Source organism: Lynx rufus, unplaced genomic scaffold (genome assembly GCF_022079265.1).
Source record: "Lynx rufus isolate CCGP_SWC_20201006 ecotype Redwood Valley unplaced genomic scaffold, mLynRuf1.p SCAF_23, whole genome shotgun sequence".
Lineage (NCBI taxonomy): Eukaryota > Metazoa > Chordata > Mammalia > Carnivora > Felidae > Lynx > Lynx rufus.
The window spans coordinates 15,933,014-15,956,215 of NW_025814838.1; the positions used below are offsets into that span (position 1 = coordinate 15,933,014).

Genomic DNA, 23,202 nt, shown 5'->3' on the forward strand with positions numbered 1-23,202 from the left:
TTCGTCAAAACACTTGACGGCGAGGAAAATTCAATTTGCGGATTCTAGATCCCATTTTGATGCTAAACGTCTAACTCCGAAGCACGCTGCTTTATTAAATGGCAAAAAGAACATCAAGTGAAATTTTTCTGGCGTCTGTTTTTCCTCCCCAGAGATGTCAACACCATCCTGACATCGCTCTAATCCTCCCATTTCTGGTTCCCTGGGACCTGGCAGCCAGTGGTTCCAGGGGAGAAGTGCTCCTGGGCCGGACCATCTCTCGGCCCCCTTCAGCGAGGATGGCAGGAGGGGCCCAGCCGCTGGCTCCCTCGGGGACGCGGCAGTGGTCACCAGAACCGGGACAGTCAGGGACTTGAACCGGTTCTTGAACTTCCATGACGAGCTCCATTTTGTCTCTTTCCTATTAGGGCCCCCACTCCCTGAGAATTTGTCCAAACATGAGGAAATCTGTGGCCAAATCCTCTCTCGACAGGAAGAAAAACACTCCACGGTTATCGTGACTTTCCTCAAGTGGCGACTCCACTCTCTGTGAAGCGGGGGGAGGGGGGGGGCGGGAGGGGGACTGAAACAGTTCCTTCTACAACTTCACAGGACCAGAGTCCAGCACAACCCCCCCCTTTAGTTGGAAATGAGGGCCCAGAGATGTTAAGTCACGTCTCCAAGGCCACAGAGCAAGGAAGCAGCACAGTTAGGATAGGAAGATTCCAAAGGTGGACAAGGTCCAGCTAACTTCTAAATGCTATGCTGTTTGGGGGCTGACTCAGGGATGCGCCACCCAGGGAGGATCCTGAAGGAGCGAGCATTTGCCTCGAGCTTCACAGGCAGCAGCTGCAAGGCGTGGGCAAGAGCTCGCGGAGGGTGGAGGTGGGGACTCCGGAAGGAAGCGACGAGGTAGACGTTGGGGGAAAGGGACGGGCAAGGCTTGGACGCCAAGATCCCGGGACGGCAGCTAGCGGGAGACGACGTGATTCGGTTGTGCTCCTTCATGCCTACTCTGGAGTGGTCTCTACTGCCCCCCGGCCACTCAAGGCGATCCCTCTCCTCAAGGCACTCTTCCCCACGCTCTACGTGAGGTGGATTTTACTGCCGGCCAACAGGGAGACAGAGAACGGGATCGACTCCATACGACACATGGAAAAATTTGCAAAAACCCCTTTGAACGTCTCTGTTCCTTCCCCAAAGTTCCTCCTGGGCCAGGTGCCTCACTTCCTCCCCATCTCTCTCTTTCTCCCACCGTGGCCTCTAACCACCACCCCCGCCCCCCCGCCCCATTACTCTGAATTATCCCATTCCAGACCTTGGCTTTCGAGGCCCGTGTGGCAATTCAAAAGCTTCATTCTTCTGGGTTCAAACCAATTAGTGGCTGAGGGTTGTTATTAACAAGGCCAATGTCACGGTATGACCAGAACATGCATGTGAACAGGAAAACGGCGCACATGTGTGCATGGACACGCACCCCCTCCACACACCCACACACCCCCCCCCCCACACACACACGCACACACACAGGTTTTAGGCACTAAAAGGCAGATTTTGTTGCAAGCCTGACTGAGTTCCTCTGCAAGCCATTTCCAAACTCCGACTGAAGTAAACACTGTGGATAATACACTGTCCTATTTGCTTCAACCCTTAAGTGCTGAGCAATAGAGAAATTCCAAAGAAACCCAGATGTACTTCACATGGCCTGGGAAGATGTGCGAGCACATTCAGACTTCCAGCAGACCACACGCTTCCGGGTTCCCTCCCCGCTGGGGTCAGATCCCTCTCTGTCCAAGTGAGTCAGAAAGGGTCTCCCTCTGCATTATTTCCACCCAGGGACCACGGGGTTGGGGGGAGGGTGGGGACGGAACTCCCAACTGACCCAGCAAGTCCGAAATGGAAGGCAAGGGTGTGGCTCCATGATGTCAGAAGCTTCCCCTCTAAGTTCTGATTTCTGGATTCTTCCTCCTTAGCAATAGCCCCCATCTGGGACAGGGGTGGAAGAGACCCAGACCAAAGGTACAGAGAAAGACGGAGACAGACAACCCTGGATAAAGAGACCACAACGGAACCGGGTAAGTGATGGGCAAAAAACTTGTTTTCTTTTGGCCGAGGTCTCCTTGGCTGTAGTCACGCAAGCATTGCCAGCTTTGGGAAACTATAGACCCACTATTTCGAAAGCTAACCAGATGTTGGGCCGATTTCCAATGTACTTCCAGTTCTGATTATGTGTCACTGGAGATCCAGAATGATGTTTTGACAGCTCTCTGCATGGCGAAAGCCTCCCTTTATCCTGTTACCTCTCAACCTTTCCCATACCTCTCATCTGTGTTCCAGTAACTTCTCAGCAAGATAAAACAAAACCCAAAAAGCCCAAGATTCCTCTCGGGTAAACAATGATAAATGGAGGGCGCGAGAGGGTGGTGGGTGGAGTAGGGAAACCTTGAAGAACACGAAAGCTGCAGAACTCACCCCCCTCCCTCGGGCCAGGCCTCTGCAGACCTGACAAAGGAGAGACGGCTGCATTTGCTATTACAGATATGAACCAGAATTCATTATGTGGCCCAATTGAATCACAACGAGTGCCTTCCTCCAACCGGTCAACCCTTTCCACAGTGGGGTATTCATTTCGGTGCAGCATCTAATCTATTATGATTTACTGGAAGGCCTGAGCTAACATTTGGTTTTTATTAACATTGCTTTTATGTTAAAATTGTCTTATGATGAAAAATCTATCGGAGAGAGACCATTTCATTAGGGGCCCTGCTTGGAAGGTATGGATCTAGAAGAGAGAGGCTGAAGGTTAAGTGCGGCTAACTGGCTAACTGCATGCTGCCTAACCAAAAAACCAGCTGACCAACAGCCAAAAGACCCCCATCAAATGCAGACCCTGGGCCCACAGGCCAGGGCTGGAGCATAAGCCAGATGGCAGCTTCCCACTAGGCAGTTTCCTTTGGGGTCCCCCGGGCACAGGGCTCCCAGGTGCCACACCTGAAGCGTCCAGCTTCCTCTCCAAACCTGCTCGATGGCCCACGCTCGCTGATTCTAGAAATCACCACCAGTGGCAGGGTCAGGGACCCGGGCATCACCTAGATTCCTCCTTTGGTGCTCCCTCCCGTCCAAACCAGGCAGGACTCCCTTCCCCCAGCCCTGCTCCTCTCCTTGTCTCCCCATCTTCGTAAATGGCCCCACACAGTTGCCCAAGTGTCCCATTCACTCTATCAGTGTGTCCTATTTCTAGTTTCCAAACATATCGTAAAACCTTCCGGTCTTCTCCATCTCTACAGCCAACATGCTGATTCAACCCACATTAGCCCTCACCTGGACGGGTGTAGCGGCTTCCTACTGGGCCTCCCACATCCCCTGCGGCAACCCTCTCCCTCACCCGCCTCGTCTACTTTCCACCCGGTAGCCAGACTGGTCTTCAAAGACGTCCATCTGATCATGTCACTCTTCTACTTAAAAGTCCTTTAGGGTTTCCCACTGCTCTTGGAATGAAATCTAAATTCCTTTTCATAGCCTTCAAGGCCCTCCGAGATCTGGTCCCCACCCGGCTGGTCAGTGCCTCGCTCTGCTTGGCCTCACTTTCTGCTCCTTGAACCTGCAAGCTCTCGCCTACATCGCGGCCTTTGCACGCACTGTTCCCTTCGCCTGGACCACACCTGCCCCGGATCCTGGCAGAGGGGACTTCTCGCCCTTCAGGCCTCCGCTGTCATATTCTTTCCTCAGGCCAGCGTCCCTTGACCCCCCTAGCTAGTAGCCCCCGCACCACCACCACCACCACCACCACCACTGGTGCATTCTCTGTCACAACACGACCCGATTTCTTCTCATTCACTTGATGGAGGCTCATCAGATTGTTCCAGCGCCCAGAACGACGCCTCGCACACAGGAAGTGTGTGGCACGTACCTGAGAGATGACGACAAAGCCCTTCGCTTTCACCTCCTCGACACTGCCCACACCTGCCCATTATCTCTCCATTCTGCCCGTCTTCTGGCTGAACTACGGTGAACCCTTTCTAAGGGGTGCACAGAGGTCAGATCAGTTCCCGGATGAACCCACCTTCAGCACCCCCTACCCCAGCCCATAGGATGCGGTTCACCGTCACTGCCCACCCAATGCCCGCAGACTGGCTCCAGCCCACCCCTTTCTCGGGGCGCCCTGCCCACCCTCGCCTGCTGCCCGCCCGCCTGATGAGCGGACGGCGGTCCCAGCCTCGGTCAGCCTGGAGTCTGTTGGCCCCCAGGCTGAGCACGCTGCCCGGCACACAGCTGTGCCCTAAGCAAGTAACTGAGTAACTTCAGGAACAAATTCTTCGTGACTGACAGTCTTTCAGAACCAAAGGAGATTTGAGACGAAGCGGTCACTTTCAAAAGAAGGTAAACACGGAAGCCATGTAGATTGCGCAACGCTTTCCTGCCTGAACAACCTTCGGAGTTCCCACTGCGTCAGAACACAATCAAAGCTCCTCACCGCCGTGTGTCCCCGCTTGCCGGTCATACTGCCGTCACCTCCCACCCCTCTCGCCCTGCTCCCTCCACAGCAGCCACAGTCATGTCTGTGAAAGTATGTGTTTGGTTCACCACCGCATTCGCAACATTAACCACAGTGCCTGGCATCTAATAAATAAGGCTCCCGAGATCTCTGCCGGGAGGCTGAGGGAAGAAATAAATGAATAGCACCAGCAGGAAATGGAAGAAGGAATTAAATTCCCTCAATTATACACTTCCACTCTTTTAAGAAGAAATCCCCTTCGATGTCGAGGAGGAAGGGGAGAGGAGGAGCCTCAAGAAAGAAAGGGAGGCACCCCAGGCAGGACCTCGGTGGGGTGGTCCCTCCAGGGCCCAGCACTGGATGAGGGAGCGCCTCCCTCCCAGGTACACAGCTCCGGCTCCAGGAAGGAAGCCCGTCAGGAAAGCCAGCCACCAGAAAGACAAAGTGCCCCTTGGCCCCCTGGAGCCTGGCATCCCCACCCCCAAGACGACACCTCCCCTGCTGAGGCCCCGAGCTCGGGCTACCAGAAAGAGAAAGAGCAGCCCAGCGAAGCCGCCGCACGGCCGAGAGGCGATCAGTCAACACACTTCGGCTGAGTGCCGACCGGCTGCCAGCCATTAAGTTGGGTACCACGGTAGGCCATCGGGACAGACATGGTCTCTGCCTTTAAAGACCAGGCAGTCCAGAATGAAAGGGAAAATATGGAGAGAAAAAGAGATAGAAAAGGTGCCACAGGATCTCCATGGAAATTTAAAAAGGTCTGCTCCTCACAAGACCTTGTTAGCTGATGAAAACACAAGTCACAGACTGGGAGGAAATCCTTGTGACACTCATCTGATAAAGGACCCAGAACGTCTATTATTAAAAAAAACCCAAAAACTCAAGTCTCAACAATTAAGAAAACGAACAACCCGTAAAAAAATTTGAAATGATACTTCGCCAAAGAAGACACACAGAAAAGGGGCGCCTGGGTGGCTCGGTTGGTTAGGTGTCCGACTTTGGCTCAGGTCATGATGTCACGGTTGTGTGAGTTCGAGCCCTGTGTCGAGCTCTGTGCACACAGCCCGGAGCCTGCTTCTGATTCTGTGTCTCCCTCTCTCTCCACCCCTCCCCTGCTCACGCTCTGTCTCTGTCTCTCTCAAAAATAAACGTTAAAAACTTAAAAAAAAAAAAAAAAAAAGAAGACACACAGAGTGGCAAATGAAGCACACAGAAAGAAAGTCATTATCATTAGGCATTAGGAAAATGCAAATTAAAATCATAATGAGACACTGCTACGTACCTATTAGAATGACAAAAATCAAAACGAGTGTCATACAAGTACTGGCAAGGATGTGAAGACCCATCATACGCTGGTGATGGAACGCCAATTATACAGCTACTTAGGGAAAAAAAATGTGCCAGTATTTCTTAAAAACAAACAAACCTGGGGTGCCTGGGTGGCTCAGTCAGTTAAGTGTCTTGACTCTTGGTTTTGGCCCAGGTCACGATTTCAGAGTTCCTGAGATCGAGTCCCACATCGGGCTCTGTGCTGACATCGTGGAGTCTGCTCGGGGTTCTCTCTTTCCCTCTCTCTCTGCCCCTCCCCTAAGCATGCTCGCTCGCGCGCTCTCTCTCTCTCTCTCTCTCTCAAAATAAGTAAACGTTTAAAAACAAACTTAGGGGAGCCTGGGTGGCTCAGTCGGTTAAGCAGCCGACTTCGGCTCAGGTCATGATCTCGCGGTCCGTGAGTTCGAGCCCCGCGTCGGGCTCTGTGCTCACAGCTCAGAGCCTGGAGCCTGTTTCAGATTCTGTGTCTCCCTCTCTCTGACCCTCCCCCGTTCATGCTCTGTCTCTCTGTCTCAAAAATAAATAAACGTTAAAAAAAATTTTTTTTAATAAATAAATAAATAAAAAATAAAAACAAACTTAGACCAATTGTATGATTCAGTATTTACCCAAGAAAAAAGCAAATATACGTCCATAAAAGACTTGTACGTAAATGTTCCTAGCACTTTACCCTTAAGAACTGGAAATAAGCCAAGTGCCCATTAACACACGAATGGATGAACACACGGAGGCAAGCTACTCGGCAGTCAGAAGAAACGAACCGGCGACACATAGAGCGACGTGACGAATCTCAAAATAATCACACCCAATGAAAGAAGCCATACAAAATAAGAGTACCTACTGCACGATTTTATTTACGTAAAATTCTAGGCAGGACAAACTCATCTACGGTGACAAGGAACAACTCGGTGCTGCTTGGGGAGAGGGGTGAGAGCGGGCAGGGGGGCGGTGACCAAGGGGCAGGAGGAGAGGTTTGGGGTGATGGATATGCACGCTGTCTTGATTGTGGTGATGGTTTCATGGGTGCAAACATAGGTCAGAACTTATCACAGCGTATACTCTCCATATGTGCAGTTTATTGTACATCGATTAGACCACAATAAAGCTTTTTCAAGTGCCATGGCTTTCAGCCAGGCTGGGTTGGATTTAGCCTCCTGATTCAAGCAACTAGAAAACTAGGCAAAATACATAAAACAGTGATTACGACACAATGGACAGGACAAGCAGCAGCGCTGGAGGGTGACCCTGTGAGGGAGGAGACGAAGGCAGCGGGCCCAGGGACCGCTCCAGTTCACCGTCTGGAAAGAGTTTCCAGGCCTTGGCCCAGAAAGAGAAAATCCCAAGAAAGGCCACAGTCTCCCTCTGTCGAGAAGGCAGAGTTTGGAGCTCAGAGGGGCCAAGTGACTGGAACCGAGAGGAGGGAGGACCAGAGAGCTGCAGACGGTCCATCTGAGGCGTCAGCTAAGTCCTGCTCTGTACATGCATGTGACGGAAGGGAAGAACTTTCTGGAACGCAGCAGGTGGAACGATCTGGGGCTCACACAACGCTGACAGGAGTTCGTGTTCCCAGCGGCCAGTGTGGAAAGACCACCCAACTGTGGCCCACCAGGTACACTCTTCAGAAAGGGCCTCCCTCAGCAGTGGGGCCAAGTGAGCCTGAGACGAAAGGCTGTTCTGGACCAGCACCAGCAAAGCTTAAAAGCCTCCAAAGGATCAAACCAATTCCAAGTAACTTGACCATGACCCAGGACAGAAAAATCTCTAATAGAGACCAAACCAGGAGGAAAATCTCTAATAGAAACATAACTAGAATTTACAGAGATGACACAACAGACACGAATAAATAAAAGGGAGGTTATAAAATATTTTAAAGTGAATAAAATCAAACCACATCTATCAAAATTTATTGCGCCTAAGCACACACCTAATGTAGTGCTTAGAGGGAAATTTATAGTATTAAACTCTCATCACAAAAGAAAAAAAAAGTTAAATATCTGGGAGTGGTATGGGAAGGGTATGACTGACAAGGAATAATAGCATGAGGGAAGTTTTGATTGATGGAATTGTAATGAATCCTGATTATGGTGGTATTGACCAAACCCACACCTGTGCTACAATTCATACAACTACAAACAAAAAAGATTAATTTCAGTATATGTTAAATTCTTTCAAAAAAAGAAAAAAACTGATTAGCTTAAAAAATCAATGATCTCGGCGTCCATCTTAAAAAACTACAAAAAGAGGAGTAAATCTGAAGTAAGCAGCTAACAGTAAGAAATAATGAACAGAAATTAATAAAACAGAAAACAGAAGAAGAGTACAGAAAAATCAATGAAACCAAAAGACAGTTCTTTGAGTATCCGTAAAATTAGTATGAAATTGTTAAATCTTTAGCCAAACTGATCAGGAAAAAGAAAATGAAGACCTAAACTACCAATACCATGAATTAAAATGGGGACATTACTATAGATCCTACAGACATTGAAAGGATAATAAAGGAACATAATGAACAAGGGTATACCAATAAATTTGACAATTTAGATGTAATGACAAATTCCTTGAAAGACACAAGCTATCAAAGTTCACTCAAGAAGAACAAATAAAGCTTCATTAGCCCTGTATCTACTGAAGAATCTGAGTAGCTAAAAATCTTCCCTCAAAGAAAACTCTAGGCCCAGACGGATTCACTGGTGGATTCTACCAAACAGTTAAGGAAGAAATCATACCAGTTCTATAAAAACTGTATACAATCCAGGAGTAGGAAATGGTTCTGAATTTATTCCATAAGGTAAACATAACTCTGAAAGCAAATAAAACAAGAGAATTATAAGACCATAAACAAATACCACTCTTGAACATAAATGCAAAACTCCTTAACAGAATTTTAGGCAGGTCAAATTCAGTAATGTACAAAATGTGCCTGCCACATTAGATGGGACTAATAAATCCCAAGTGAGTATCATCTGAAGGGATCAGAAAAAACTTCCTTGCAATTAGACCCTTGACAGGCAAGCAGAATCTCAACAGGTGGGGACACTGGGGCCGAGAAAATGGCAGGAAGAAACACAAACGAATGTAAGAAAGTAGAAGACTAGCCAGGAGCAGGTAGGCGTGTTGGCACTGACCGGGATGGCTGCCAGGCTTCCAGAGAAGCTCATTGCTCTGGGAACAGTCCCAGTCCCAGGGCCCTGGGGCCAAGTCTGTGCTATATGACCCTGACCCCCAGCCATGACTGAATGTTCCAGAGTTAGACACACCACCAAAAGCTGCAACAATCAGATCTCTTGCCCAAGAATGTGAAACCTGAATGGAAACAGACTCCCAGCCTGGGATCTGCTGGGGCCAAATCACAATCTGCCTTGAGGAAGTCCCCAGAGCTGGTTGGTTCCTGCCCTTCCCCCTGTCTTTCAGCAACTGCTCGGATCCTGGGAGCTGGCCCAGGGGCCTTCCTATAGACTTTCCCTTTTACTGCTTTAAGTTAATGAGAAGTAGTTCCTGTTGCTTGTAACCAGAACTTTAAGGAGTTCAGGGAGTACCGTGTCAGTATCCCCAAGTTTATCTCTGTGAAAGAGTTCTACCACTAGATAAAAATTTGCACCTAGAGCCAAAGGTCTGTGAAGGGAAGTCAGAGGAACCAGATCAAGTTGGAATGGTGGGTGCAGTCTGGATACTTAAAATGCCAGGAAGAGGAGGGGGGAGTTTAAGGGAGAGATGAAGGCACAAAGGGATTCTGAACGGGAGGGACACGGTCCACACCGTGTCACAGAGGATCTCCTGGCAGTGCTATGGAGGACAGGTTACGAAACGGCCGTATGTTAGACCCGTAGGGAGGCTGGGATAATGGCCACTGGAATGACGTGCCCAGACCTCTCTTGCCCTCGTGCCTCTGGCTCTCACCTGCAGCATCTAGCTTCGAGCCAGGCACCAAGCCACACTTGGTTAAATTCTGCTGATCAGACAGCTGAAGAGGGAGGACTGACAAAGGCGGAGGACTAAACGCTAGATCAAAGGAGGGAAGGAGCTAAAGGTCATGGTAGTTTCAACCTGGTAGGCAATCTGAACCGAACCAGAAACGGCAGGAAGCGTGATGAGGTCAGGGTATACTTCAGGGAACGGCACACATTGTTCCAGGTGCCATTGAAACACCTGAGTAGGAGTCTCCAGCATGCAGCGGGCAGGAGCTCGGACTGCAGAGGGCACAGAAGTCAGGTGCCGGGGAGCGGTGGGCGGCACCTGGGCGGGAGTCGGTCGGTCTCATGGAGTTCTGCTTCCGCCCAGAAACTGAGGGCTCCTGCGTGCCACTCACCACGCCAGGGGCTGGAGGGGATCGCAGAAGCCACGGGAGCGAGCAAGATGGGAGGAAATGTCAGCAGGATTCCGAGCCTGCTGGGCGCCTCTTAGAGGTCTCTTGCCGGGTGCACAATGACTTACACATGACAAGAGCCATCACGGTGGGTCCTCTCCACGGTGGGAAAAGCCTGGAAGGAGTTTCGGTGCTGTTCAATAAGGGGATGATGGCAGAATAAATGATGCACGGACATGACGATCAAAAAGAACAAGGCAGTTCTCTAGGAACACGATGCGTGGATACATGACGATGTCAGAAAAACAGGGTACGGACAATTAGGGACACCTTATTTATGGTTCAGTGTGGGGCAGTCGTAGAAATAAAATCCTATACGCTCGTACTTGGGTCTGCATGGAGATCTCTAAAGAGACACGCAAGAAACTGCTAACACGAACTGCCTTGAAGAAGAGGGGGGAGGACAGAGATGAGAGGGGAGGCTTTTTTTTTTTTTATCATATATATTTTTGCCACTAGTCCACTTATTTATCAGGGTTAAAGATTTAAGAGTAAGTATTTACTATGTCGAGGGCTTCTTAAACGTTTCTAGGCATAGGCTGTCTTAGTAAAACCCACATCCACCTCCACACCTCCCAATTAGCTTATGAAAAACCTCCTAAAACGTCACCTGCTACAAAGTCTCCTCTACGCCAAGCCCAGCTCCTGGCAGAGGCCAGAAAGAATGTTCTTGATTTCTTTGCAGAGATTCTGATGTGGAGGTTTCAGAACCTACCGGTGTCAAGCCAGGTGGGGGGTACACCAGAGGCCGTCCCCAGGGCGGAAGTGAATGAATGAATCCTAACCAGATCTGTCAGTTCCACAGGACTCTGATCCTGACCACTCCACCTCAATGGGGGAAGCCAGAGAACCACACCTTTCTTCAGAAAGGAAACCTACAATTCCACCCAATCTGCCCAGAGTCTATTTTAGCCCTCAACCCAGAGCAAGAACTTCAGCTATTATAAATAGCAAAACCAAGATCACAATTTGACTGATTTCAGTTCTGATGTTAGGAAAAGAGGTCGGGTGCTCAGCAGGTTGTAAAAGCGAGGGGTCGAAAGAAAACCACAGTGTGAAGATAGTCATACCAGGTTAGACGCTCACTTGTACCCTTCCTCCCACCCGCCATATTGCCTGAGTAACCAATTCCTGTGGCTTTGGTCTGTGCAAAAGCACCTGAGAAATTCTGACGAGGCTGAAGAGAAGTTTCGGGGGAGTCTGCCAAAACCAGAAAGGGCATCCCTCAAGGAGAGCGGCTTTCTTTTTTTTGTTCCACGAGGCAGAGGAGGGGGATGCCAGGAAGGCGGGCGAGGTGAGAAGGCTTACCTTTGTTATGAGACATGGCATAGAGGAGGCAGAGCACAAACAGTGCGTGGTAGTCGTCGTCCGGGCTGTCCAGGGCGTGGTACACCATATCTAGGAAGGGTCTGGAAAAGAGGAGGGGCGCGCATGAGCCTCCTGGCGCACACGGTGACCACTTCTCTCCCACCAGCACGCGGCGAGCCCTCTGAGTGCCGCGGCCAACACCAGGCGTGGGGGACGGGCTCTGCCCGTGGGAAGCTATCTCCAGGGGAAAGTGACAGAGGACCAGACCCCTTAGCACACAACAGTCATGCCCCAGCTGTTCGAGACAATGGGGGTAAACGACGCAAAGCCCTGCTCCCGGGGCACTCCCATGCCGGCGAACAGACGGACCACATCATCGCTGAGACGAGTGAGGAGCGAAGGAAGAACAGGGAGCGGCGAGGGAGACAGACAACACCAGACAGAGCACCAGCGAGTCCGAACAATTTCAGAACGTGGGCCCTGGAGCCAGGCTGCCTGGGTTCCAATTCGGATTCAGCCTCTCCTAGCTGCAAACCCTTGGGTCAGCTACCTAAAACCTGTCCGTTTGCCCATCGGGAAAGTAGGGATTAAACCCTCACAGGATTCCGGTGAGGGTTCAAGTGAAACCACGAAGGGCCTTGAACACAGGCCCGGGTGCTCCAGTGCCAAGCGTCCTCGCGTGGAGCGGCTGACAGAGGATCCCTGTTTTGTGTTTTCCAAGGGCACTTTCTCCACGAGCTCGCTTTGGCAGGTGCTGGCCCAGCAATTTCTTGGACGGACTTTCTCTGACGGGCAAGAAGCGATGTGAGGTCTCAACTCTGATGCTTAGTGGAAATACCACAAACCGCACACCCCAAGTGCTGCCCTTCCAGGGGAAGGGCCTGGTCTGGAGAGATAGAACAAGGATGTTCATCACAAGGATGACAGAACATGCACAGATATGGCCGCACAGGCAGGGGGCTCTGAGCCTGTGACCAACGGTGGCCGCCTCTCTGGATGCCAGGCCGAAGCCAAGAAAACAGAGCACCTTGGTGAATGACGGAGCACACGTAGCTCCTAGAAGGTCACACAGCCACCGTCAACACCACTGTGTAGGGGGCAGTGAAGAGGTGTGGCAGACACACAGGGAGACGCTTCACTGCCTAACCTTTTAGACTTAACAACAACAACAAAAAAATCTGAATCCCATAAACATACCGGTGATTCAAAATATTTAACTGGAAAAGGCCAAAGAGAAAGGAGTGAAAATGTTCTTGTGGCAACATTTCAAATGAACACCGGACACTCGGAAATTGAAGGAAGAACCCTTTTTAGAAGGGGACAATTAGGTCCAGGCTGCTTTTCCAGGGCCCCAGACCTTCCCCGGCCCAGATCCGGCACCTTTCAGATGCCTGAATAGTTTTGCCATGTGCGGATTTGGGTTTCTGTAAGTTCCTGGCAATAACACTTCCAAACTTAAGAGCAGGATAAAACGTTTTCTTGTAAACCAGCCGCTTGGAATGTGGATTATATTTTCGTTTGGGAGCAATACACATAACCAAATGCCCAGGAACAGAGGGAGGGCCGGGGGGACATAACATCTTCTAGGAGATGAAGTGTCGTGTGGCCATTAGCATTGTGTTTGCTGAGAGTGCAGCACAGTGAAAAAGATGCCTGGTGTTAGGTACTGGATGGAAAGAAAGAAGACAAAATGATAAATGGCAAAGTGTAAGTACTGGGGGCACAGAGGGCACAGTTCCCACTAAACGGGCAATGAAAAATGACTGGCAGGAAATAACCAGGACGTTAGTAACAGCTGCCTTCGAGACTGGCATCACGGAGACCTCTTCCCCTTCTTCATACGTTTTTTGAAAATGTTTTCACATTTTCTGAATGTGTATTACTTTTGTAATTTTTTTAACTTTTTTTTTTTAAGAAAAGAAAAAAAAAACTTTTTTGAAACATTTTTCAGTTTCTCAGGCCTGTATTTAACCCCAAATGCAGACACAGGCCCACGATATACGAGGAGTAGGAGAACAGTTCTGCTTTGTACTCCGCTGTTTCTTCAGACAAGTGGGCCAATGTCAAGATGCGATTCATGTCAAGGAGAACAGTCCGCTCCCTCCCTCCCCCGGAGCGCCCTCCTCCCTGCTCACTGCCTGGAACCGGGAGGGGAGAAGTCTGTGGCAGTGTTTCTGACAAGCAACAACTCGATACCTTTGCAAAGGAGAAGGCAACTATCGACCTGCTCCAGTCTCTCCTTGGATTGGGTCTCAGAGCAAAGCACAGCCCTGACCCAAGGGTTCCCGCGGCCGCAAGCCTGCACGTGGGCCCAACTCGAGGCACCAGGCTCAGCTTCCGTTACAAGCCACGTGGTAAAAGATGTCAGTTAAAGTCACGGAAAGTTACGAAACAATCTCGATCGACTCTAAGAAAACCCCTCTCTTCACTAAAAATCAGGAAAAACAAAAAAAGAAAGAAATCTCAACCGAACATTCAAAACATAACAATGTGGTCTGTTGCCTTTTTTTTTTTAAAGAATACATGCTTATTTTCTTTCGCTTAGTGAAGCTATACTATTACCATACTATGTCAAATATCTGCTCTGTTTCCATTTATTAGATCCTAAGGAACCCAACACATCCTGACAGTATTCACTTAAAAGCAGCAGCTGATATTCTATCAAGCCGACGCTCCCCCGTTTGCTTATGCGCACCCCCCCCAACTAGTCATTTGTGGTTTTTCCAATCATTCCTATCCTAACTAATGCTGTGCCAAGCAACTGAAGGTTGTTTTCCCGTCCCTTTCTGTGTTGAGAATGATTCCCTTCATTTTCAGAGCTCCAGGAGTTATGTTTTTTGCTGCCAAGCAAAATCAAAAAGGTCTCTGTGAGTTCCAACAACTGATAGCCTGCACCACACTCCAGGGTTTTTTGTTGAAACCAAAGTAAAAATGGCCCCCTTGTGCATCTGATAGAAATTAATCCTGTCTGTTAGATAACTGAAACATTTGCCAAGCCAAGGGATGTGGAGGAAAAAATTAGTGTGCTTCAACTCTCCGCTTCAAGCTGGACGAATAAAGAGGATGGTGTGTGTGTTTCAGCTGCTCCGGCCCGAGAGGCCAGGAAGGGAGTGCTCTGTAGGCTGACGTGCCGTGCGTTTATGAACCCTGAAGGAGGATCAGGTCAGTGCGGGGGTCAGCCCGGGGGGCCACCTGTTAAGGAAGTAACTGTGAAACGAAGAAGCCCTCGCAACAGTTCGCCGCACACTTTGAGAGCAAGCTTACACCCTGTCTCATTCTGGAAGGGGCGGTGCTGCAGCAAGTTTCCGGGAAATGTGGCATCTCCACGGTTTAAGAGGATTTCGCTGCCGCGGGCCATCAGTGAAATGAAAAATCAGGGGAAAAGTCGAAGGTGGACAGCAGCATTAAATCACGCTGGCTGAGCCACGAGGGCACGCCCCACAGGCGGCGGGGTAGCACGGCAGTGAACGAGTGAGCCAGGGAGATCCAAACGCGGCTCCCAAGGGGCTCCCTCCTGGGAGCGGCAGGGCACGGCCACGGGTGGTCCACACCCTTTAGGACAGGGCACAGCCCCAAAGCCCTTGGGGGGGGGGGGGCGCCATGTCTCAGTCTTCCCCTTTCCAAGGGGTGAGCGCTACAGGGTTGAGTGGCAGCTTCGTTCCTGTGGCCTCTCGAGAGGGGCTGTGCCTGTGGTGGCCGGGGGGCTGGAGGAGCAGGAAGGAAGCAGGATGACTTTGCGGAGGAGAAGGCGCCACGCGGGTGGCAGGAAGAGGCCCCCGGTTACCTCTGGGGGGCACCCCGGCCGAGGCAGCCCCCCTCATCGCTCAGCCCACGTCCTCGCCCCAGCGACGGAGCAGCACCCCCCACCCCGACTGGCAGGAGCCCCACCCGCAGCACCAGCCCGAGCGGGGGACGACGGGCAGCACCTGCTCCACTGCACGCTCTCCAAGCCCGTGGCGGCGCTCTTCTCCTCGTCCGTGGTGTTCTGTTCCTGCACGGACGTGCTGGCCGCCAGCTCCGGGAGCTTGCTGCGCTCCATGATCACCATCTCTATCTCTAGGAGCAAACACAGAGACCGGGATGAGCCCAGACAGCTTCACGGACCTAGATTTACAGACACAGCCGGGCCACAGACAAAGCCTGAGAGGATGGCTCCTGACACGTCCAGCAAGGGCTCGACGGCAGTGACGGGAACATCGGCAACAGGCCGGGGACAAATAAGACAGAGGCCAGAACCCCTCTCCGGTCTCATCCCGGCAATGCCAAGAAGCGTGACCCTGACTTTGAACCCCCCCCCCAAAAAAAAGCACAAATTGCAGTAGCTTATTCAATGTCAAGGTGTTTTTTAAGATACTTATTCTACTCCACTGATACCACACTTCCTTCCCAAAGGAGGGGAGGCAGCACAAGAAAAATGATATGTGGTTAATAAATCATAACCCGATTCACTGAGAATATTCTGAAACCGTTTACACTGTACAAAAGGCTCTGACGCGCCTGAAGCTTTTGTTTTCCTTTTCCCCCCAACAACTTCCAGAAGGCAGGGAGAGGTTAGAAACCTCAATGTATTTTTCCCAATTAAATAAGGGCAACTTGAAGCAACCGACTGAAGCACGGCGTCCACTGTTTATTTTCCGAAAGAGATATGAACCAGGAGAGGAAAACATCTTGAATTAGAGATGGTTAGCTGTGGGCTGTAAGGTGTCCGTGTCATGGGGGTCTTTGACATGAGGTGTGGACCTTCAAACAGCTGGTTCTTGGAACCCAGAGTTCAGGTCAACCCCCATCTTCAGGAGACGGAGGAGGGAAAGGACGCTGACGTGTGAACCTGCACTTGTTTCTTGAGGGGCGGGAGCGCGCCCAGGACTCTGGCAGCCCTTGCCAGCCGTGGTCTTTCCCTGGACCGGCACAAGGGCCTCCCACCTGGCCGCCGCCTCCCTTCACCCCCAGTTTGTTCTCCACACAGACTCAAGTTATTTCAAGTGGAAATTAGCTCATGTCGCCCTTCTGTTCAGAACTCTCCACCGCCTTCCCATCACACTCGGGATGAAATCCAAACGCCTTCCACGGCGTCGAGGCCTCGCACGGCCTGGCCCCTGTCCACCTCTGACCTCACTGCCTGGCCTCCTCTGCCTCACGCCTCTCCAGCTGTGCTGACAGCTTCTTCCACGCTCTTGAGGGGCCCAAGCTCGTTTCTGCCCAGGATCGTTACACGGCTGATTCCTCTGCCCGGGACGCTTTCACCCCCGGTCTTCCCTACCCTGGCCTGACCCGATCACATCCTTCGAGGCCCAGCTCCAATGCCACCAACCTCAGAGAGGTCTTCTCCGACACCCTCTACACCTGTTTTTCCTTTACCTCTTTATTATTATCTAAAATCCGTATTTCATTCATACTTCCTTAGTTCTTCCCTCCTGTCCACTTTCTGTTCCAGGATCCCATCTAGGGTACCAGGTTGTATCCAGTCACCACGTCCCCTTGGGCTCCTCCTGGCTGTGACCAAGTGTTTGACTTCCTTGCCTCTGGTGACCTTACAGCCTTGAGGAGACAGAACTGGTCAGGTATTTTGCGGAACGTCCACCAACCTGGGTCTGGTGTTTTCTCATCACTAGACTAGGCTTGCAGGTTCCGGGAGGAAGCCCACGCAGGAGACGTGCCCTTCTCACCCCGCTGCAGCGAGGGTACGGGCTCCCAACACAACACCGTGTCCACCTATGTGACGTCTACACCACCTGACGGAGCTGACGCTGGTCACACTTCCCCACTGGAGAGTTACCTGCCCTCCTCCTTCCACGCAACACTCAGTGCGAGTGAGTCATTAAGCGCAGCCCACAGCTGAGGAGGGGGAGTTACCATGTTCCAGCTCCTGGAGCAGGCAGTAGCATCCATCAATTACGTGGAATTCTTCTGCATGAATGTGTCCCCTCTGCCCCGTCTCAATTTTACTTCTTGGCATTTGTAACTGCCGGGATTTTTCTATGTTCTGTGTATCCGTTTGCTCGCTTGCCGTCTGCTTTCCCCCACTCGAATGGGGGCTTCGTAAGAACAGCTGCCTTGTCTGTCTTGCTCTCCACTGGGCCTCTGGGGTCGGGCCCAGGGCCTGCGACCACAGGGCAAGCGCTCAGTGATGGGACGGACAGGGGGACGAGGCTCTGGCTGCACACAGGGCCGGCAGCGATGCACGCACGGCCGCCACAACGTGGAGCGGGTGACCCAGAGCCGCACCCAGTCTGCCCTGAGCCTGCACCGTGTTCTCACGGGAGACATCCCGTGCCCACCACCCTCTGGGACCCCCTCTGGCACGGCTGCACCTGCCATGGTCCTCGGGCGTGGATGAGGGCATCCCCCACCGGTCCACATGGGCCCTGACCGCTAGCCCCTCCTTCTCAGTGTGGCCCGGAGTCAGACACTGCAGACCGGAGCCTCCCACGGGGCCACCCCACCACAGACGTGGGGGCCGACCCACGATTTTCAAGTGGTGTCCGGACAGTTTGTTTGCGTAGTTCTGTGTTTATTTTCACGTGCACGGGAAGAAAATTCTAACCACACAGAGAACCTGTTCTTTCACCGCGGCTATCACCACTTAAGAGGGGGCGAAATGTAAGGGGAAGAAAGGGAGTCGATTCACAGGGAGCTATCGAGTCAGCAGGAGTCCGAGCAGCCAGGGCCGCCGCCAAGAGCAGGTGGCGGCACAGACTGGGGGCTGAGAACCACCGCGCCCTCCTGCGCCTGCGCCTTCCCCCCCCACCAGCCTCCTTCAGTGGCCTCCCAATGAGCCCCACCTCCCTGCTGTGGGGCAGACACCTTATATTTTTAATTATTCTCACCTTTAAAAAACCTGTCCCGTTTATGTTGTTTATAACGTTAACACGGCAATACAAATACGTGCAACTTACAACAAACGGATCTGTGTTTGGAAGACACGTGCTGAAATCGCAGCTCTACTTGACTGTTCTGTGTTCCTGATAGAGCATGCCAGCGAAAACATCTGAATACTAGCAGGCTGGCTGTGGTGCCAGCCTATGGCTTCGACCCTGGGACCCGTGACACGCCTCCTGTACCGCTGCAAGCTCCTGGCGCCTCCCAGCCTGGCTGACGAGGCGGAACTCAGCTCCGAGGACTCCCCGAGGTTACGGGGCCGAGCCCTAGCCCCTCACTCTAGAGAATACGCTGCTCTGACGTGGTAATTCCTTCTGGGTTGTTTCATCTCCCTGGACGCTGGGAACTCTGGAGCAGAGGAGCAGCGAAAGATAAGCCTGTCTCGTGCTCACCAAATTTAGTTAAGGAGTTGCACAATAATTTTGAATGACAATTCCCCATGGCACAGCACCACGATGAGCAGATGGAACCAGAGCCGCTCCAGGTAAAGGGTGGGTGGGCTCCCAGACGTCTCTGACTATGGGTTCCCTCCTGCCCCTGAAGCTCCCTTCTGGAACTCTGTGGAGCTTCACACAGAACTGCTGAAAACCACTGGTTTGGTCCCGGGTACTGAACATGAGGAAACGGAACCCAGAAGCACAGTGACAATTAACACAGCTAGAAAGGCAGCGGCAGAAGCCAGGACTGCTGCCCTCTCGGCTCCCAGGTCGCGTCCTCGAACGGGACCGGCCCACGAGGGCCTCTCCGCTCCACGCGCAACGATGGTTCCGAACTCTGGTTCTGTCACCCTGGCTCCCACAGCTGTCCCCAGCCTCCTGACCCTCCTGCAGCCAGCACAGCTGTAGAGTGAGCCGCTGGGCTGAGGTTAACTCTCTTGACGAATGTACCACAGTAGTCCTTCCAACGCCAACACGGGTCCCCGCTCCTCCACTGCTGCTTTTTAACCATCTTATCCAGACAACCCCCAAAAGCTGTGATTCTTACCCAGGGTCTGTCAACTCCCTGCAACTGCATGCAAAATGCCAAGTGGGCGAAAGAGGGGTGGGTAATAGGTTTTTGGGGAGACGGTCTCTCCACATTCTCACCATTCTAAAATGGAATCTACGTGGCTCAGTCGGTTAAGCGTCTGACTTCGGCTCAGGTCACGATCTCTTGGTTCACGGGTTCGAGCCCCATGCTGACAGCTCAGAGCCTGGAGCCTGCTTCAGATTCTTTGTCTCCCCCTCGCTGCCCCTCCCCCACTCATGCTCTGTAGCTCTCTCTCTCTCTCTCTCTCAAGAGGAAATAAACATTAAAAAAAATTTTTTTTAATGGATTCTACAGCCATCTTTAAAAGAGGATGAGAAAGAAGGTTTGACCTTTCCTTTCCTGGTGATTCAGTGTCAAAGCGAGCCTCTCTTTTATGCCATAACAGATCATCGGGCATAGTTCTATCAACCCTCCGGGGCCCACGTCTCTCTGCAGACACAGGCCTGCCTGGGCACAGCCTCACCCCCCTCCCAGGGCACACGCACCATGCTGTTGCCACCAAGGAGAGCAGATCAGGGGGCATGCATGCACGGATTTCCACTGACGCTCACTGAGGCCAGGACTCAGGCTCTGATGACGAGTTCTCGGGGAGCTCCACCTGACCCTTCTATAATATAGCAGGAGCCCCCATCCCATCCAGGTTTCTGTTCCGGAATGTAAAGGGACCGTGACAATAACCCAGCTCAGCTCTGCTCCAACTTTGGTCATTTGCCTGCCTCTACGATGTGTGCCACATGTATGCGTTGCCCGTCCCATTTGTCACCTACCTAATCATTGTATTTGACCTCATTTTTCTTCTTTTGACTTCAATGCATTTTTAAAGGAAACTTTCAGTCACTATCAATACTCTTCGATTGAGCAACCCCACTTGCAGGGATTTATCTGGAAGATACACCCCTAACAATATGAAAATGCACACGCACAAGAGGGTTCACTGAAGTATTATCTGTAGTTGCAAAATATTGGAAACTACCTAAATGTCCAAGCATAAAGATCGGTTGAATAAACTTGTCCACACACACACACACACAGGCCAGCTGCAAACCGGAATGAGGAAAACTGCTGTACTGATACAGGAGAGAAGAGCAAGCATATACAGCATGCTACCCTGCGTGTAAGAGAGAAGGGAGAGCAAGAAAACATATATAAATCGGCTTCTTCTTACAAAATGAAATAGGGGAAGGATATCCCAGAAAATAATCCAAGGTGGTTATCTACCAGAGGTAGGGGAATGGGTGGAAAGAATATGGAAGGCACCCTTCCTGAACAAACCTTTTTGCACACTTTTGTTCACAGTCCATATATTTTTTCAATAGAAATTAAATCAGTAAAAAATGGGAAGGAAGAACCCTAAACTGAGAAGATTAAAAATAAAATAGGACCCCAAATTTTTTTCAAATACATACCATATCTACCCTGACAGAGGGGAAAGAAAAAAGGAGAGGCAGACTAATGTGAATAGCTATAAACAGGATACATGACTCTATGCCCTCAGTTGGGAGATGGGTGAAGCATTTGAGGAGGGAGGGGGAGTTGCAAACCATCCTGAACTCTTGTTTATTACACAATAAACAAACTGAAACTTTTTTAGATGTATTCTAGGACTGAGCAAACAAACGTGTTGATGCTGTTGGGACGCAAGGCTCCAGCTGAAGAAGTGACACACAGATCTGGAACGGGAGAAGGCAAGAAAGAGCCTTCTGGGTACTGATCTGCATCGGTATGAATATTAGAGGTGTTGGTATGAATCCACGATTTCTAAAATACACACATGCATACGCGTTTGTACCTATGCATATGCACGCGTGAGGAAATGTGTATTTTGTGTTTATACACGCGTCTATTTTCTAGCTCTGTCCACTGAAAGAGCCAAAAAGCAAAGCACCATGGGAGCCATCAGCACATCTGGGACCCAGATTTTGGTCTCTAACACCACTGCCCATGGAGAGGAACCAGGGCTTTGCAGAGAATGGGTTCATCCTGGGGATGGGCAGCATAGGTACAAGATGAACCTGGTTAAATTGTCACGCCAGAAGGCATAAAGGCTGCTCAAAAGAAACGAGGGGACTGTATCACAAGGACACAGCAGCCAGGTCAGAAGGGTTCCCAACGGCCAAATCTGGGACAATTTGACCATCAAATTAATTAAATCAGTAACGAAACACAAACCACTAAAAACTGGAATCCGTGGCCTGTGCCAAGAAGAGATAAATAAAGAAACGGGGAGAAGGGAGGGCTCTCCCTTACAGCGGAATGCTGAGGGCTGATCTTCAAACGTGGAGAGAGTGCTGACGTCGGAAAATCAACATTTTGTCACCATGCGGGTAAAGAGTGGCTCAGGCAAGTATCATCAATGAGGAACAAATCCCAGGGGGGCACTTTAATGAGGCACAGGATTAATCTGCATTATCTCTACGTAGCTCCCCACGGGTTGCTAATTAGTCGTCAAGAAGAGGGAAAGCAATTATACGGTGGAGAGACGGGGAGATACCTTAGCCAGGTGACCGATATTCACGTCACCCGGGAGGGTCAAAAGGACATCATGTGCCTCAAGATGGGACACACGGGGAAGGACATGCCACCACCTATGCCCAGAATGCATAACCTTCATCTTATCACAAAGAAAACATTAAAGACAGAATGAGGAACGGTTTAGGAAAGCAAAGGAGGGAGAGGTCCTGCATTCTTCAGAGAGGTCAATGTCGTAAAAGAGAAGGCGGTGGGAAAGCGCTCCAGCTTGACGAAGGCCAGGGAGGCACGACAATTAAAGGCACTACCTGACCCTAGACTAGATGTTCTACTGTCCCATGCTCTGGAGGATGTTAGGTCAACGGACAAGCTGAACCGCAGACGGCAGAAAACTCCACTGAGGCGGACAGCTGCACGGCGCTCACCAAAGCGAACGCGCTATCCTTGGCAAACGCGTGCTGACACCGACAGGAGGGAAGGGACGTGATGGGTGCAACTTACCCAGAAAAAAAGTGTGGGGCGGAGGGGCAGGGAAAGGGAAAACCAATAGGAAAGCAAATGGGCCAGAATGTGGTAAAAGATGAAACTGGACAAAAGGTAAACAGGTGATCTTTATACGATTTCTTTTTCCAAACTTTCCTAAGTTTGAAAATATTTTCAAACGAAAACACGTTTTCATTACTACTGTAAGCATCAAGCCAGTGTCAACAGAAAGCAGGTGTGAAAACACACACACACGAAAGGAGCAAGGCCTGCTGTGTGTGCTGGAAAAGGGAGGTGTGAAGGACACTAACGCCAGGCTCCCCTGAAGCTGATCTCAACGAGAATCTTCTCACTGCTCCAACTCACCCAGAACCATCCCCAAACCCCGCAGCTGGGGCAAGGCTGATCTGGCCGATCTGTGCATTTTACAGAAGGGCCAACCGATATACAGAGGGACTGAGGAGGTGGGCCTCTGCCCCCACGGCTGTGAGCTCCTCTCCCCGCACTGCCCACCGGCCACGAGCTGGCAAGGAGCACCTGGGTGGCTACAGTTCCGGCATCGGGCACCGTGGCCCATAATCTAGAAGGCTCCAGCGTCCCAGCCTGGGGGGCGGTGCGACCCCTTTACACAACTGGAGTCTGGAGCCTCTGGGAGTCGAGGAACGTCCCTGTGAGGCTGAGCAGCTGGGCGTGGGAACCCGAATCTCCAGCTCCTTTGCCCCAGCCCGCCTCGGCCTCTGTCACTTCCCCAAAAGCCCCCAAAGCAGAAGAGGATTTGCACACTCGTGGACACTGCACTATTCACGGTGGCCAAAAGTGGGGAAGCAACTGGATAAGCAAAATGCAGTGTGCCCAAAAAAACGGAATA

General features: G+C 51.2%; 1 protein-coding gene across 6 annotated transcripts in view; it reads right to left on the minus strand.

Moving 5' to 3' along the window:
* Positions 1-23,202, minus strand: part of CLEC16A (C-type lectin domain containing 16A) — a 205,797-nt gene that overhangs the window by 123,534 nt on the left and 59,061 nt on the right. For all 6 annotated transcript variants that reach the window (XR_006963619.1, XR_006963620.1, XM_047087900.1 and 3 more), the window contains 2 exons: positions 15,401-15,530; positions 11,475-11,575 (listed from right to left, as the gene is read on the minus strand). Coding sequence is in view for 4 of the 6 variants with exons in the window: in XM_047087900.1 (XP_046943856.1) it covers positions 11,475-11,575; positions 15,401-15,530 (231 nt within the window). In the remaining 2 variants the exon portion in view is untranslated. The remainder of the gene's footprint in view (positions 1-11,474; positions 11,576-15,400; positions 15,531-23,202) is intronic.